The 17,336-nt window shown below is 39.7% G+C and overlaps 2 protein-coding genes across 6 annotated transcripts in view; both read left to right on the top strand.

Moving 5' to 3' along the window:
* The first annotated feature begins 2,449 nt into the window (after positions 1–2,449).
* c1qtnf7 (C1q and TNF related 7) lies at positions 2,450–8,502 on the top strand. The gene is made up of 3 exons (XM_085448251.1): positions 2,450–2,632; positions 4,303–4,536; positions 7,313–8,502. The coding sequence occupies exons 1-3, from the start codon at positions 2,611–2,613 to the stop codon at positions 7,939–7,941; spliced, it is 885 nt and encodes a 294-aa protein (XP_085304377.1). The 5' UTR covers positions 2,450–2,610; the 3' UTR covers positions 7,942–8,502.
* A 2,019-nt stretch (positions 8,503–10,521) lies between these two features.
* The window catches only part of cc2d2a (coiled-coil and C2 domain containing 2A), a 21,120-nt gene continuing 14,305 nt past the window's right edge, over positions 10,522–17,336 (top strand). For 2 of the 5 annotated variants that reach the window (XM_085449691.1, XM_085449690.1), the window contains exons 1-15: positions 10,644–10,744; positions 10,853–10,934; positions 11,175–11,228; positions 11,395–11,475; positions 11,568–11,718; positions 13,123–13,205; positions 13,287–13,388; positions 13,465–13,545; positions 13,636–13,818; positions 13,924–14,080; positions 14,168–14,304; positions 14,789–14,920; positions 16,610–16,819; positions 16,897–17,003; positions 17,103–17,243. In XM_085449691.1, coding sequence (XP_085305817.1) covers positions 11,223–11,228; positions 11,395–11,475; positions 11,568–11,718; positions 13,123–13,205; positions 13,287–13,388; positions 13,465–13,545; positions 13,636–13,818; positions 13,924–14,080; positions 14,168–14,304; positions 14,789–14,920; positions 16,610–16,819; positions 16,897–17,003; positions 17,103–17,243 — 1,571 coding nt within the window. In that variant the 5' untranslated portion in view covers positions 10,644–10,744; positions 10,853–10,934; positions 11,175–11,222. Of the gene's footprint in view, positions 10,561–10,643; positions 10,745–10,852; positions 10,935–11,174; positions 11,229–11,394; positions 11,476–11,567; positions 11,719–13,122; positions 13,206–13,286; positions 13,389–13,464; positions 13,546–13,635; positions 13,819–13,923; positions 14,081–14,167; positions 14,305–14,788; positions 14,921–16,609; positions 16,820–16,896; positions 17,004–17,102; positions 17,244–17,336 lie in introns of those variants that run through there. The other 3 variants (XM_085449689.1, XM_085449694.1, XM_085449692.1) reach the window with 2 other exon arrangements.

Below are 17,336 nucleotides of genomic sequence, written 5' to 3'. Positions count from 1 at the left end.
CATCGTGACCTACCAACTGCGAGTCAATCGTGCAGTTTGAGCAGGAGCTGAATAACGTGACTGAAAAAAATTGCACAGTGTCTGCCCAGCTTTAGGTTTACTGTCGTCCGAGACTTGCACCGCAGTGTCTGCGTTTGTTTCCCTGTTGGCCATGCTTCTTGTTGTGGTCATTTGTTGTCTTCCGGTATTTTCTCCGTAAGCGACCTTTCCTCGACCAATGAGATGAGTGGTAATCTGAATTGTCATACTCGTAAGTGTGCTGTCAGCTCATTGGTCACAAAGCAGGAGAGGGGCTGGGAATTATGTTTTCAAACAAAGCGTTAATTCCATTAAAAGTTATAGACTACTTTTGATTCTCACTGTATTACGGGACAAAGTGCGTCCCTTATTAGCTCAATACGGGACGTGTACTTTTGTTTCGAAATACGGGACGATTCCGTATTTTAAGGGACGGTTGGCAACCCTACATAGTATGGAATATCACACCCCTGCATGTTCTGGCTGAACATATTCATGCCTTTAAGGCAGATGACTTGCAATAACGTATGTGGCCCTGCCTACACATATACCCCCGTCATCAGTCATTCCTCAGTTTGATAGCTGCTCATCACCGTGCCAAACTCCTTCAGGGAACCAAAGTTATAGGCACAACTGTTGGTCTCCTTTCAGTCGATTAACGTGGTGCAACACATATAGCATGGGACATATATACATGGAATCAGACCAGCACCACATGGTAGAACCAGCAGAAAGGACAGAATAAACCACTGAATGGGCTGTAACATCCCAACAATAAAACCAAACAAGTGTGTGGTGATGATAAGCTAGCTGCAGTACAAATAGCACACTCACAGGGAACCCTTTAAAAAGCGCCCATGAAGTTGCCATTCCACTGGTGGAATGTGTTCCTACTCCCTGAGGCAAAGAGAGACATTTGGTGCCCTACTAGGGAGATAGCTTCCATTAACAAGTGGGAGAGCCTTTGTTTAGACAGAGCTCTACTTCTAGCTGGATAGCAAAACAGAGAGCGACTGGTCACATAAGCACACATCCTGAGCGCAGTCAATATAGGTATGTAGCACAAACACACCAGACCCAGAGAATGCCACCTCAGAAGCTCAAATTACATAAAGGTACAAGCTGCAGAAATAACCTTTTGGTAAATATGTGCCATTTGGGTGCAATACAACCCTGAGACCCTCAGAAGAGAACTGTATGCATAAGGGGTGTACAAATAAGTCATGAAGGTGATTTGGTACCATATAGATAAAAATTTAATATAAGGTCACCCACTTCCTTTACACAAGCCAAAGCAAGAAGCAATGCAGTCTTGTATGAAATAAACCTCATATCCACAGATCTAGTGGGTTCAAAATGGCCCACAAAGGGCCTCCAGCACCAATATAAGGCAGTAAGTGTTGACCCTGAAGAAAAGAAGATCCCATACCTGGAATCACCCCACAGGGTGCACCCTCCATTCCTTCACCAGGGAACAAGGGTGGCTCTTAGTGACAGAAAATGAGTGAGACAGCTTTAACAAGGGAAGGGAGCATGTGCACATGTCATCACAGGTCATATGCCTCAAAGGTGTAAATACAGGTGCCAGGACACATGGGGACGTGATATCCCATATTATACGTGTTGTACCGAGTGAATCGACTGAAAGGGAACATAGTTAGATAAGTGCTTCGAAATATTTCACAAAACATCATCACAGAACTATTGAAACCCTGCAATCCTACCAGAGCACTGAGGTCTACAAACCAGCTGCTCTCAGACATTCTTAGATCCAGGCTTAAAAGCAGAAGCAACAGAGGCTTTTCAGTAGCAGCTCCTAATATTTGGAACAATTTACCTTTATACATAAGAGCTGCCCAGACTCTCAACCATTTCAAAACACTTTTTAAAACCTACATAATAACAGTAATGAGGGCAAAAGATTTTCTTAGAAACATTTGAAAGATTTCTTATTGAGTCAGTTCTTGATTTTCTGGCTTGATAGTCTTATTTTTGCATTTTATTTTTGATCTTATATTGTTATTTGTATGATGTATGTATTTAGCAGGATTACCACCTGTAAAGCAAATTGCCTTCAACACAGCAACGTGACAAAGAAATAATCCCAGAGGTCCGTCAACACACTCACATGTCGTGCTTGGTGCCATCTAGGGGTAAATGTCAGAAATACAATTAAAACCGAGGTCAACTAGACACAAATGAGTTCTGTCATTTATTAATCTTGAAGATTCCAGTTTCTGACTTTTACACTGGGAGTCTCACTCTAAAAGAGTCTTCATCAATGACATAATGGAGTTTTTTCTGTATGCACATACTGGGCTTGCCTGGCTAATGGCTGTTTGCCTTAGGACATTTATGAGGCAGAAAGAAGGGAGTGGATAAAGGGGAAAGAGGGAGGGATGGAGAGAGAGTTGCACTGAAAGGAGTCCTGGCTGCTGCTTGTGCTGCTGTACTGCACAAGCAGCTGATCTCTGCACATAGATGTCTGACAGTAACATGTTCAACGGGGACTCGAATCTTGTGAAAGATGAGAATCTGAGCAGATAGGAGGACGGAGACACTCAAGAGTGAGAAGTTTGACCTGGTTTGGGGATGAACAGCTGCCAAGTGTTGGGTAAGAACATGGATTAAATGTCTCTGTCTACTGGTTTATTATCACAAGACGTTGTTCATTCAGAATGTTTATAAAAGTGATGAAAACTTTCTGCTCAAAACTGAGTACTTCTACCCACACGTGTTTTCTAAGCTTGTATAGTCAGATTGCATTGCAGTGCAATAATGTCAATGAAAAGAAGTTACATGTCTAAAATGTCTGGTGTTTGTTTCACATGCATCTATTTCTGACATCAGAAACACTTTAGTAGCTGTCGGTCAAAGTGGATGAAAACCTTTATTTTCAGTAAAGGACTTTTTTTTTTTGGTGCAAAGTCTGCCTCGCTCTACATGTTTACAAGAAGATCAAATGAATGAAAAGACCTTTTTTAGATCTTCATAGTAAATAAACATCTCTTAGGGAGCGCTATGCAGCAGGAGCTTTTAAATAACGCATATTACTAATGCGGCTTAGAAGGACTGCGTTTATCTGTGTTTGGATGTGTTTGCATGCACAACACAGCTGTGTGTGTAAACAGTTGTCCACTTCTTTAAAGCCAGCGTTTTTACTAAAGCTGACATCATTGCTGCAGACTGGAGATGGCGGGCTGGGTTTCTCTCTCCCAGGACCTCACATTGGCTCTGTGGCCAGTTCATTACCCGCAAAATCAAAAACATACTACTCTTACAAGAAGGAGGAGAGCAGCCTGCGTGTATGTGTGGTGTCTCCTTCCTGTTTAGCTCATCATGTAGTATGCACCTAATTTGTCTAATGTGCTTGCATTGACAGACAAACCAAATGTGTAAAGGCAAAGAAAAACATGCCGTAATAAATTTTTTTGAAAAGGCAGACAAGGGGATTATCCTTCTTTATAGACCTGACACATATGTTCCAACGCCCCCGCTGACCAGAGACAAGCAGCAGATGCAAAACTCACATTCTCACGCCCACATGGGCAAATCTGTGTGTGTGTGTGTGTGTGTGTGTAATAATCAAATCTGCGAATCCAAAAGATTTTCACACAGCGGAAGACATTTTCGGTATGTTTCCATATGATTTCTTTGCTGTGGAATGTTTGATGTTGAACATCAGGATGCAGAATCACCATTAAGTGTTTTTGCTTTTAATGCCTGCTTTACGTTCTGTTACAGAAATAGAGGTGTGATCATGTCTCCTTCTTTTCTCTCTTACATGTATGTATAACGCCATTGCTTCATGATCGCGTTCCCCTGACAGAAATTGTTCTGGGTGTTATGTCATGGCTCGGGAATGTTTTGGCACAAAAAGAGACAAGACTTGGAGCAGACACAAAGATTTCGCTTGAAGTCTATTACATGCAAATCTGTGGCAGGATGAGAACATCGGCGTGTGAAAAGGAATCAGAAGCAATTGCTTCTCATTACAAAAATCACATCTGGCCTCATGCTGCATTTGATCACAAGTTTGATTCACTGATATGCAGTTTCTCTGTCTGACACCCTGACAAGAACGTTTTGAGTGTTTAATGGCACTGATCAATATAATAGGACCGCTAAGTGTCTGGACTCACTGATTCATTATTGTTCGTTATCTGCCTCCTTTGCCCAAACATCTGCAAACACAAAACTAACTTGAGAGTTGCTCGGAACTTTGTGAGTTAACGTGGAGACACAAACATCTATATTAATGTTCTCTTTTGGCTGTATATACAGGTTTGAAGATGTGGACCTTGATGGGATTTGTCTGTCTGTGGCCCTGTGTCTCGGGAGAGTTGTTTGACACCAAGCTCAAAGCCCCACGACTGATCTGCAGTGTTCCTGGGTCACCCGGACTGCCTGGCAAACCAGGTCCCAGCGGGCCCCCGGGAGCAGATGGGAATGTGGGTATCCCAGGAAGAGATGGCAGAGATGGCAGGAAGGGTGAAAAAGGAGAAAAGGGTGACACAGGTATAATATGAAACAGATACAGTATTACTTTATGTCTGCTGATAAAGAAATACTGCCAGTGTGTGCGTGAAGTGAAAAGCTGGCGCATAGAGAAGATAAAATGATGTGTGTGAAAGTTATTAAATGATCTCTCCTACAGGACTGGAGGCTTAACAATAAAGGGGAAGTCAATGTAAACACACATCAGGTCTCCAACTCCTTCAATCTGATCATTACAGACAGCACTGTGTGTGAAATGCCAACATTTATTGTAATAAAAAACAAGAAAAAGGTGCACCTTTGCCATAAAGTGTATCAAGTACAGTTACTGCCACAGGTTCTGAGGATCATTTTAGGGAGCCAGCTTATGATTGAGAAAGAAAAATGCACACATGCAATACATTTAATTAGTGCTTGTAATGTGTCTGTCCTTAGAATGGTGGTTTATGTCGCTCAGACTCATTTTCGAATTAGCTTTATAGTTTTTAAACTAGCTTGAGATGGCAAATCCTGGGTGTAAACAGTTTGATTATTTTAAAGCAGATGCTGCATGTGTTGCAAAAATCTTCCATAATGTTATTACAAAATATTTGGAAGGGCTGTACCTGTTAGCCTCATCCAACAGAAATATTATCCTAATATCAGCCTGTGAAGTCTGAAATGCCATAAATCTGTCAGGGATAAATAAACGTCATTCACCTGTGTTTTCCATTATGCCTGGAAACAGGAATTCACTTTCAACTGAACATGGAGCCACAAAGTTGACAATGACTACCCATCCTTAAAGGCCAAAGGTAAATCTGTGCTAGATGAAGAGGATAGAAGTAGCTTTGAGTGGATGAGAAAGACAGATTTGTAAAAGGATTTTCTTTAGTGAAAAGTTCTGGTGTTTGTTCTCCTTACTGTGCTGTTTCAGACATCGTTCTTTTAGTTTCGCCTCCATTACAGTGAATTTTAAATTAAACAGTCACTACATGATCAAAGACACAGAACTATTGAAACCCTGCAATCCTGCAATCTTTAGCTGTAATTCAAGAGGCAAAGTGATTATTTTGCATTGACTATTCATTTTTAAACACACTTCTCATTGTCAGAGGCTCAAAAGTAATTGCACAAACTAACATAATTTTAAAAAATTCAAATGTAAGGATTGTTTTTAATACTTATAAAGTCATGCCTTAAGTCTAGAACTCACGTCCTTGCACACATCAGATAGCATAGCATAGCATAGCATCTTTATTTATAACGCACTTTACATCCAGCAATGTTGACCAAAGTGCTACAAATATAAAACAGAGAGGAAACAGTTTAGATTACATATAAAATATCTTAAAATTAAAAATCATATAATTAATAAGAAACATATTAAGAGACATCAACAAGTCCTGCTGTGCTAAAAGCCAAGGTAAATAAATGTGTTTTAAGAGGTGATTTAAAAACAGATCAAGTAAAACTTGGCGATCATAGACCAGCAGGGAGTCGACATCATAACAAAATAAAAACATTAAAACAGAAACGTGGAGGAACAGACGGCGAGCCATACACATCGGCGCCATCTTACCCAAGAGCACAAACCCTGCACAAGTTTACACAAAAAAGCTGTAAGGTACAAATGCAACACTTTGAATCATCTTCAGATATCATCTCTCCTTCATTTATCATGAACAAGTCTTCACTTCAACCACATATTGATTGTTTGACTGTGATGAAATTCAGAGGCATAACTGCTGCACTAACCATATTACCCTGGGCATTCTTTGTTATTATTCCTGCCAAGAAGGTTATGTGATTGGATCGGGGTTTTTTCTTTCCCTCTATTTGGATTACAAAATTATGGATGGATTTGCACAAAACTTTTACCAGTGATGTGGTTTGGCTTCACCACTCGTAACTGATTAATACGTAGATCTGCATCCAGGAATTTGGAGCAAAGGACTTGCTGGTACTAGATCTGAATTTATTCACAAACACACAACAATTTGAAGTACGAAAAACTGTGTAACACGGTCTTGGTGTTCTCAACAAAATATCACAAACTAATCCTGATGTATCCTGGTTCATGCACGGTGTTAAGTAAATTCCTTGGTAGCAGTATGCAGCCTTGGTAGTCATATGCAATCTCCAGCTGCTTCTGTTGGAAAGCATCCTTGTGGGTTTAGGTGTGTGAATGTGTAGATATATTGCAGTAAACTTTAGGTTTTGCATCACAGTAATGCTAACAAATTTGCTTATACTCTATAAGCTGGGTATATCTGAACAATCCCATGGTTTTCTACAGGCAGATTAGCTTAAATTTCTATTTTTTACTTCTTCAGATTGTTCAGAAAGTACAGTTTTAGCATAGGAAAATCTTCCATAATGTTATTACAAAATATTTGGAAGGGCTGTACCTGTTAGCCTCATCCAACAGAAATATTATCCTAATATCAGCCTGTGAAGTCTGAAATGCCATAAATCTGTCAGGGATAAATAAACGTCATTCACCTGTGTTTTCCATTATGCCTGGAAACAGGAATTCACTTTCAACTGAACATGGAGCCACTTATTAGGAAAAGCCCTGCAGAAAAAAAACAATCACAATCACAATGTTGCCTGTCTCCAGGGTATTTACTGCGACAGTGGTGCTGACTGAATGCACCGAAGGGTTAATCAAGCCAGTTTGAATGTCAAGTGACTTTGTTCAAAGGTTGACTTAATCCCTGACAATGACTGGGGAGCTGTGTTTCTGGTTTAACAGTAGTAAAACTGAATCCTTCAATTAGAGACTGATGTTGCAAGCATTGTGTTTTGCTTTCAGGAGTGAAGGGCAGGGTAGGCCCGACAGGTAAACTTGGAGAACGAGGTGACCGCGGCCCTCCAGGCAAACGAGGCCCTACGGGAGAGAACGGAGATGGTGGCTTGCTTGGACCTCCAGGACCCGACGGGGAGAAAGGGGACAAGGGCAAACGAGGACCGCGGGGCACTGCGGGAACCTGCAAATGTGGCAGCCTCATGCCTAAATCTGCTTTCTCTGCGGGAATCACCAGCAGCTACCCTGCAGAGAAAACCCCCATTAAGTTCAACAAGATCCTCTTCGATGAAGGCGGACACTACAACCCACAGACGGGCAAGTTCATCTGTGCATACCCAGGCATTTATTATTTCTCCTATGACATTACACTGGCCAACAAACACCTGGCTATCGGTCTGGTGCAGAATGGTCAGTATCGCATCAAAACTTTTGATGCCAATACAGGAAACCATGACGTGGCATCTGGGTCCACCGTCATGTACCTGAATCCAGAAGACGAGGTGTGGATGGAAATCTTCTACCATGACCAGAACGGTTTATTTGCAGATGCTGGCTGGGCTGACAGCCTCTTCTCTGGCTTCCTTATCTATGCAGACAGCAACTACTTTGACACACTAGCAGATGACTACGCATAGAGCCTGAAAAACTCAAGAGAGAAAACCACAAGCTCCTATTCACTGTCACACACACACATATAAAGACTATATTTTTATACCAATATTTGTATTGCTAGTTATATTATTAGAATGGAGACTTATCTATTGTTTTAAAAGTATATTATTTGATAAAGTCTTTATATGTTCATGATTTAATTGGAATCAAATAAACATTGTTGAAATGTAATAATGGTTTACATGTTTCCATTTGCAAAAAGAAGTAAAACTGAAACATGTGTGAGACAAAGTTATTGGACAATAGAAAGCTGAAAAGTGAAAACAGGCCAGCCATGTGTTTGTTATTGGTGATATTTCCAAAAACAACAGCTGCAGAGGAGAACTTCCTCCTTTGCTTTATTTAGTGCAAGAAATATTAACACAAAAAAAACATAATATGAAACGTAGAGACCATTCTGACGTGGTGGAAATGATGGCGCAATCCTGGCTACCTCAGATAGCAACAAAAACCAACTAAAACTATATCCTGGCCCCTAAAGCCAAACAAAAAAAAAAGAAGAAACAATCATGTGAACAAATAAATAAGACACTGAAATAAAAAAAATCAAAGATAAAGTTGTGTACCAGAGTTTGTATTGGTTTTGGGTTTTTTGTTTTGTTTTTTTACTTAAGCTAGCTGAAAATATGAACAAAGCGTAAGATCAGCGAGATGGTCGTCAACTTCAGAAGAAAAAGGGCAGCAACTGCCCGATGGCTATCCTGGGATGGGATGTTGGAGGAGTGACAAATACCTGGGCGTCCACAGCAACAGCAGGCCAAACTGAAAGACCAAAACAGAGGCTGCATACAAGACAGGGATGAGCAGGCTTTATTTCCTCAGCAAGCCGAGATCCCTTAGCATGTATAGCAAAATCTTAGAGCTTTAAGCCAATTGGTTGTGTCTGTGTGTGAAGTTTAGACAGCTTATGTGGAGGAGGAACTGTTATGCAAATTTCCTGCTGAATAATACTTTTGCTTGAATTATACTCCCTCTCCCTCTGTTTAAGAAAACTTTGTTCTGAATGGCTGTTCCTTGTAAACTGAGGAAGTCTAAACTTTTGGCTCACAGGAACTGCTTGTACACTGACCTTATTATTTGAAACTTTGACCATGTTTAATAGGAACATCTGGCTTTGTAACAGTATATATTTTGTCACGTGAAGATGTTTTCACAGGACTCTTCTGAAAAGCATACTCTATGATTCAGCAGCTATTGGATCATTCTTTAGCAGCAACAACTTGAAGCAATTATTTTCTCTGTTTTTATCAGTTTCTCATATTGGAGGAATTCTTCCCCACATTTCTTTACAATGTGACTTCAGTTGATTGAGGTTTGTACATGCACAGCTCTCCTAAGGTCATGCAACAGCATTTCAGTGGGGTTGATGCCTGGACTTTGACTGGGCCACTGGGCTAGCTTTAACTCTTGATGGTATAACATTTGACTCTATAATACAGAAGAATTCATGGTCCACTTGGTGACTACAGTGATCAGACAAGCCAAAGAGGTATGAGGTGTATGTTGTGTTGATTTTTTTGCCAAACATAGTGCTGTGTAGTTTGACCAAATCTCCACTTTGGGCTCATCTGTCCAACTAAAACTGTACCAAAAGTCTTGCCAACATGCAAACGTAAACCATGCTGCCAACTTTTTTTTAGAGAGTAGAGGTTTCTCCTGGCTTTCCCCTTCCACATAAAATCCATACTTGTTCTGTCATGGTCCTGAGTCTTCAACCCAGTTTTTGTGTTTGTTATGGTCTATGTTTATGTCTTTTGAGATCAGTGTTCCCTAATCTCTCAAACCAGCTGGATGGAGTGGGTTTTTTTCCCATTTCTCTGAGAATTTCAAGGTCTGACCTTATGGTGAATTTGCTGGGATGTCCAGTCCCGAGTAGACCTGAGAAGCGTTGTGTTAACACACACCTGAATGCTCCAGACCAGCAAACTGCTAAAACATCTGCTTTAATAGAGGTGCTCAAACTTGCTGGTGATCAATTAATCAATAAATCAACAACTGTACTTAGTTTTTCATAGTAGAAATGCATAGACTCCTGTTCAGATGGCTGTAAGCTTTCTTTCTTTATTAGGAAGGGTAAGAAAATAAGCATCACAGGTCCACTTTAGCAGAAATTAAATTTACTGATATACAAATTCCCTAGTATTGTAATGACAATCATTATCGACCAGAAACCAAAAAATGTTAAAAACCCAACAACACAATAAATAATAGTAAGAAAATCCCAACACAAAAATAAAGCAATTGAAAAAATAGACAATAACAAACTTAGTAGTTTTGTTTTTCACACTACATAAGATAGTGTTATATTGTGATATTATTTGTTCATACATTTGACGTTTTTATGGCAAAATGTTTTTTAAAAAAACACTTAATTTCATTTTCTTTTACCTCTTTTTTAATTAGTTTCGCTGTACCCGGGATTCTAAATGAGCACGGTGCAAAACAAAAAAAACGGATCTGTACCTTCTCGGACTCCGTACTACGCGGGTTCACGCGTCACTAAGCTGTTTGATTGACAGTCAACTAGACGAATGAAATCCAAAACTGCTTATAAGTTTAGGTTGCATCGGTCGTCTTCCAAGGTAGGTCGAGAAATAGTTTATACCGTTACTAGGCAGCGATAACGGAATTTGTTTGCTTAATGTTAAATATCTAATAATTGCGGGAAAGGTGCTTATGGATATCTAGCTGCAGTAAAGTAGTGGTTTTTATTTCAAACCGTTTACTATTGTTGAGAAAAAGCATCGCAAATCTGGCTTCCAAAAGGTAACGCTTCTCTCTTTGCTCTCAACCATAAATAATACGCCTGTGAGATGCTAAGCTAAGCTAATTTGTTTCTGTTTTAAAACAATTTCATTTCTGTTTCTGTTGCAGTGATATACGAGAAAAACTGCATAAGAAACGACGGGCTTTCCAAGAAACTCTAGTTAAGAAGAAAAATGAGGACGACGTCCAGGTAAAGTCACAGGTTTTGAAAACTTGGTTATATTTTTATTTATTTATTTTTACTGTGAAGTGACAGCTACCTTGTCAAGTTCCGCCAGCATTAAATGAGCGAGCGTCATTCTTTCCTGACAAGACACAACATGACCGGAGGAGCCAGGCTCATTTTGAACACACTCAACATCAGAAATGCACACAGGAGCACAGATAAGGGAGCTTGTAACGCTTTAGTAAATCTAACTGTACTCGATAGGCTCTGGTTCCTTCTATCAAACTGAGTGAAGAGGACCCACGAACTACAATGGAGGTTGGTGCCCTTAACTAGGTTTTAGCTGCTCATTCCTGCTGGCTGCTGAACACCAACTTCTTACCTTCTTCAGCCTTTCTTCCGGCTTTAGTGCGCTAAATACCAGCTTGGATGCAAGTTTTCATTTTTCTGCTATCCATATAAAGTGTATCTTTGTGTATGCCAGGCGCCTGAAGACGGTGAAGAAGATGAAAGAGAGGCTTTGAAACGCCATTTAAGAGCTGAGAGACAGAAGAGAAAGAAAAGGGTAAATCTTTTGGTATCCACCTCATTTCTGTGATTCCACTAATGGCACGGTTAAAAATTCTAACAGTTTTGATTGCTTCTGGCTTTTATTAGCTGCTTGAACAGTCTTCCATCCAGAAGTCCCGTGATGCTGATGATGTCAAGGATGTCACTTCCATCCAGCAGTACAGTGCAGATGAGGGACCATCTGAGAAAGCGGACGATTCAGTGGTTTTATCGAAATCTCGCACTGGTTCTCAGAAAGGTCTGTGTTTATGTCTTAATCAAATGTACCTCTACTCCTTCATCATACAAGTAATGAGTGATCTGGTAACAACACAAAACAGTACTCAACTGTTTGTTTTTTTCCCCAGGCTATAAGACCATAATAATGATCATCTTTATATGTAGTAGACGTTTCATGCAAATATAGAAAACTTGTATTTTTTTATTTAATACAAAAATAAAACCTACAAGTCATAAAATCATAAAATTAAAGTGTCATGTAGAGAACAGAAGAATTTAGGGGAAGTTACAAAAATTCTTAAAGGGATTAGAAGGCAAAATCACTGTAAAACATACTTTGAGTCATTGTAAAAAGCCTAAATTGGTGTGATGTGATACCTTGATTTAGGTTTGGTTAAAAACTTTGCAGCTTAGCTTTGCATAGTCTAGAGGCAATTAAAACGTGCTATTAGAGATCAGTTCAGTTCACTTTATTTATATAGTATTGATTCACAGCAACAACCACTTCAAGATACTTTATTTTGCAAGGTAAAGACACTACATTGTTTGAGAGAGCCCAAACATTTTTAACTGTGAGTGAGAACTCAGTGACGTTGGTAGAGAAGAACACCTTTTTAATAGGAAGAAACCTTTGGACGAAGCCACCATCTGTCACTTGGGAGGTGCAGTGAAAGAGGAGGGGGAAAAAAGGGAGAGTAGAGAGACCTCAAACAACTAACAGTACAAACTCTGAGTGAGAGAAAAGCTGATAATATGCAATCGTATCATACAAATGCTTAGTTAATAATAGAAGGAAGTGAGGGCATGTATAAAGAGAATGAAAGCTAGTTGGCTCAGGTCACATACCTGTGGAGGTATGGCGATGTCTTGGAGAAAGAGTGGTTGTCTTTTTAGCCAGACAATTTTAGGGATAAATGAAGAAGAGGTGTACTGTTACCAGTTTTCAAGAACAAGGGTGATGTACAGAACTGTAGTAGGTACAAAGGGTATAGTTGATAAGCCTTACCATGGAACTATGGGAAAGAAATGTTGAAGCTAGGTTAAGAAGGAAGGTGGTGATCAGTGAGCATCAGTATAGCTTCATACACGGAAAAAGCACTACAGATTCTATGTTTGCTTTGATAATGTAGATATGTATAGAGAAGCTCAAAAGTTGCTGCTTGTGGATCTAGAGAAAGCATATGATAGGATGGTAGTGAATCTTTCTACGGTATATGGGTTGGAGACTGCCACATGGCCTAGGATTCTTAAAAAGCAAAACTCTTTTACCTGGGTAAAGAACTGAAAATTATGTATGATTTAAATCTGGAAACTCTTAATCAGACACCAGGTATCCAAATGTAAGCAGCATTTAATATCAAAATTTGACAGAAGGTAGTTGATGTTGTTTAAGTGAGCCTTAAACAAGTGCTTTGTGCTCTAGGTCTCACCTCAAGAACTCAGCACACTCACCATTTAGATGACTTTGTGAAACGACGCTTGGAAGAGAAACTAAAAGCAGCTAGGGTAAATGGAGTTTCTTTTTCTCACACACAGCACACGATCTGAGTGAAATTGTTGCTCTATAATCTGTGGCTTGTATTTCAGTCTAAAGGTGAGAGCCTTCAGGATAAGGAGGCCTCTCTCGAGTTTCCCAGTCGTCTCCATAGCCTCAGAGACAGAGACACCGTAACAAGGTTTGACAGAGAGGTGAGCCTCTATCTCACCTTAACTGGGCTCATGTATTGCTTTCCATTGGTGGAAGTTAATTCCTGGTGTTTCACAGGCTGATGCAGACAGAGCTGGAAGACGGGACTCCCCTCCACCCCTCAGCACCAGGGTCAGGTTCAGAGAAGCAGCAAGACAAGTAAGGCATGGATTGAGATTGAAATCCTGTATACAAAAAGCAGTTGTATAATGAAATTTAATGTATTCATTTTATTCTTTGCAAATACAGGTAGGAAAAGGCCTGCCGACAGCTGAAGAAGCATTCAATTTCTTCACGTTGAACTTTGACCCCGATCCACCAGATGTGATTGAGACGAGCAGCAGGAGAAGACAAAAACAGAGGAAAACAACAGATGAAGACGAAGAGCATGAAGATGTTGATGAAGATATTCAAGAAGAAAATGAAACCCAGGTAACAGGGCAACCAATATTTTTTTTTTTTTTTGTCAAAATTATTTCTTACCTTTTTTCATTTGCATAAGATGGACTAACTGCCTCATCTTCATCCTTCTCTCAGAGTGAAGAAGCTCCTCTTGTACAAACCCAAGAAGATTTATTTGTCATTGACCAGTCACCCCAGGACTTCTTGGAAATAAGGAAAGCCGAGTATGTCGGGTACCAAAAACTTCTTCAGCTACAAAGCGAACTCCTGTTTACACCCAGCTTTCGAACAGGTATATAATATCATGTCTTAAATATTTTAATTCACATCTGCACCTCCCTCATATGGGAAAAAATTATATTATGCTTAATTTTCATAGTTCCAACCTCCATCAAACTGCCTGAAAACATGAAACCTCGATACCTGGAGGATGAGGGTCTCTATGTAGGGGAAAGGCCTCCCGTATCCCTGACCAATGAGAATATTCTGGAGAATCGGATTTTGAAAATGGAGGAGGTAACATCAGCTAAAAAGCCAAAATTTCCTGAGTAATTTTTAAGGTATTTTCAATTTAAAAAAATAGTTTTTTTTAATGTCATTGAGTGAAAGACGTTTTTGATCCCCACGTAACACATGACTTAGTAGAAACCCTGGTTAGCAAGCACAACAGTAAGATGTTTGTTATAGTTGGTCACCAGGTTTTCACGCATCTCAGGGAAGATATTGACCCACTGGTCTGACCTAAGTGTACTGCTCTTATATTAAAGTTTGTGTATAGCAGTGTAACAGTCTGTGTTGTTCATGTTTTTGGAATATAGTTTAAGGAGACACATCACTTTTTCTTGTATTTTGATTAGAGTGAAGACCTTCTGGGTTTTTGGTTGACATTCTACCTCTCTCCATTAAAATAAAACTACCATAAGAGACTTTTCATTACTTTGTTTTATTATATTATTATCTGTGTATTCATATCCCTACTGTGTTGTTTTTATTTGCTAAGGGGAAGAAGTGGTTTGGAGATGATGGCAGGATCATCGCTCTGCCTAACCCCATCAAGGAATCATCCACAAGACCCCCCCTTTTCCACATGGAGGAGGCCCTAGACCCTGCGCTACAGACTGTGTATAGGAAGGTCTGACACACACACACACCAATCATTTTGTTCATTTTCATCATCTAAAGCACTGTTTGCATTCCTACACTGAGGGCGTTGCGATGCCCTCTCTTCTTTTCTAACCTCTTTGCCTTTTAGAAAAAAGCAAAAGGGCAGTTTGGCATTTGGTACAAAGAAATAGAGAGGAGGTATGCATTTGTTATTGGAGGACAGATCAGTGATGGCGGCCAACACATCTGTGATATGCTATCTTCTCAAAATTTACAGCAACATCAAAACTCCAAACTCCATTTGTAGACGTTAAAAGTATTGCAAGCTGTGAAATTACATCTGAAGAAGAGCCAGCATTAAAATTAAACCCTAGCTTTTCAAGCCTTTACTTTTACCCCTTACTTATGATTTTTAAACAAGAAAGAAGAGCATGGCTGTACCTTAACTGTTATTTTATTATTTATTAATCTATCAAATACTTTGATAATTTTTTGAATAATAAAACAACACTTTTGAAGATCCCTTTAAATTCTTAAGTTAGCTGCTTTGTTTGACAAGCAGTGAAAACAGTTAAATATGTAATAGTTTCAATAAAAACACTAAAAACCTTTATTGGACTATTTTTCAGGGTTGTCCTTGTTCCCAGCAAGAAACGGTCGTCTTCAGACATGTTTGTCTTTTGTACTGCATTTCCTATCTAGTGATAGGGAATGGATAGGGTAGTGATACGGTAGTGACAGTTGCTAGGGAATGGCAAACATGATTCAATGCACACATACTTCCTACTAGATAGCTGACCGGTTAAAGAGGTGCATCTGAAATTTGTGTTGTCACATACACTTCTGTCAAGTGAAGTCTAGTTCATGGCTGCATGTGTTACACAGAGAAGAGGAGACACTGGTGATAGCTTAACTTGAGTTGAAGCAGCCTCATTACAATAATTTCATTTTAACTTATTAATTATTATTACTTTTATTAAATAATATTAAAAATCAACATTTTTAAAACAACAGTGAGAAGATGAATAATGGGGGGAAAAAATCACCAGTAAAAATGTTCCCAGCTGCCCTGACCTAACCGTGCTCACAGTTTCCATGGCTTACCTTCCCAACAAAGTGATGAAGCCTTGTGGAAAATAAAATGTGAAATAAATGAGTAAACTTGTGTAAACAAATTCCTGGATAATTTGAAACGGATGGATGAGTGTTATATTTCCTGTAATTCATTAGACTACATCCGCATCTTTATTAGAAGCAGTTGATTCCAGCCTTATTAGCATTTTACTGGTATGTGTGGTGTGACTGTCCAGTTAAACAAATATGTAAACCCTGAAAAAATAAGTTACAGATACAAAGGGCTTTGAGTTTAAGCACAGTCTTTATCTCTAGGGAAAACAAGTAGTTATCGTCTCTTGTTCATATTTATTTATTAAATTCTGGAGACGGGCACAGCTGTCATACGTGTTCATCCTGAAAACACAGTGTTCAGGGTAGTTAAGTTGGGTGTTTATAGCACATTATTTTCATCCATGACTTTGCATTACAGCACTCCCCTGATGGTGCTTTCAATCTTGCCAGCTATTTCATGCTTCCTTTAAACTGGCACATACTTGGAAACTTGGAAACACACAGGCAAGGCACAAGTGCCAAGTATAATTCATAGTGGTTTTCATTTCCCAGGATAGTGCATGATGGATTGTGTTATTCTGTCTCCCAGGCGGTGAAGTCCAAGTATGCAAATCTTTACATTGCTGGTGCAGCAGATCCTGAGGGAGACTACCAGCTTGATGTTGATGTCTCTGGGCTGATCTTCTCCCATCACCCACTTTTCAGCCGCGAACACATCCTGGGCGCCCGCCTAGCTCAGCTGTACGATCAGTACCTAACCAGGCAACGCAATAATCTCACAGGTCACCTCACTGACAAGGTAAAGTGAGCTATGAAAGGGACTCCAGAGTTTATATGCAGCATTCAGTGTGTTTAGTGTCTTATTTTCTGCTTTAGTTGAATGGACTAAGGAATGCACTGCGGAATATGCTGGAGAGCCATAGTGGGCTTAACCCCACTCAGGCCTTGCAGCAGAGGATTTCTGAGTATAATCTGGAGGTTAGGTGAGTTCATCCCTTAGCATCCTACGAAGTCCTTGTAGCCTAAAAACATGCACTGTAACATTGACTCTTTGAGCAGTAGTGTTTTTCCAAATATTACAGGAACACTCGACATCTCCGAGACAGTGAGCAGGAGAAAGACAGGACTCTTCTGAAAAATATAGTTAAAGTGTGGAAGGAGATTAAAGCCCTGAGAGAGTTCCAGAAGTTTACCAATACACCCTACAAGCTCTACCTCAGAAGGTAACAGCTAAAAGTGACAGAAATTTCAGTGAGGCGGTAACAGTAAAATAATGTGTATATTCTTTATGGGGATGTTTTATGCAACTCCATAAA

The sequence above is a fragment of the Copadichromis virginalis genome, linkage group LG23, assembly GCF_057382275.1.
Source record: "Copadichromis virginalis isolate Kocher_CV1m ecotype Utaka linkage group LG23, C_Virginalis_male_GT1.1, whole genome shotgun sequence".
NCBI lineage: Eukaryota > Metazoa > Chordata > Actinopteri > Cichliformes > Cichlidae > Copadichromis > Copadichromis virginalis.
The sequence above is the reverse complement of the archived record's forward strand: the minus strand, read 5'-3'. Positions and strand labels throughout refer to the sequence as shown.

Excerpts from the sequence above, each read along its gene's own strand:
- c1qtnf7 (XM_085448251.1), top strand. The coding sequence starts at position 2,611 with ATGAACAGCTGCCAAGTGTTGG. Across the intron at positions 2,633-4,302 it reads GAACAGCTGCCAAGTGTTGG|GTTTGAAGATGTGGACCTTG; the intron begins GTAAGAACATGG and ends CTGTATATACAG. Across the intron at positions 4,537-7,312 it reads AGGAGAAAAGGGTGACACAG|GAGTGAAGGGCAGGGTAGGC; the intron begins GTATAATATGAA and ends TTTTGCTTTCAG.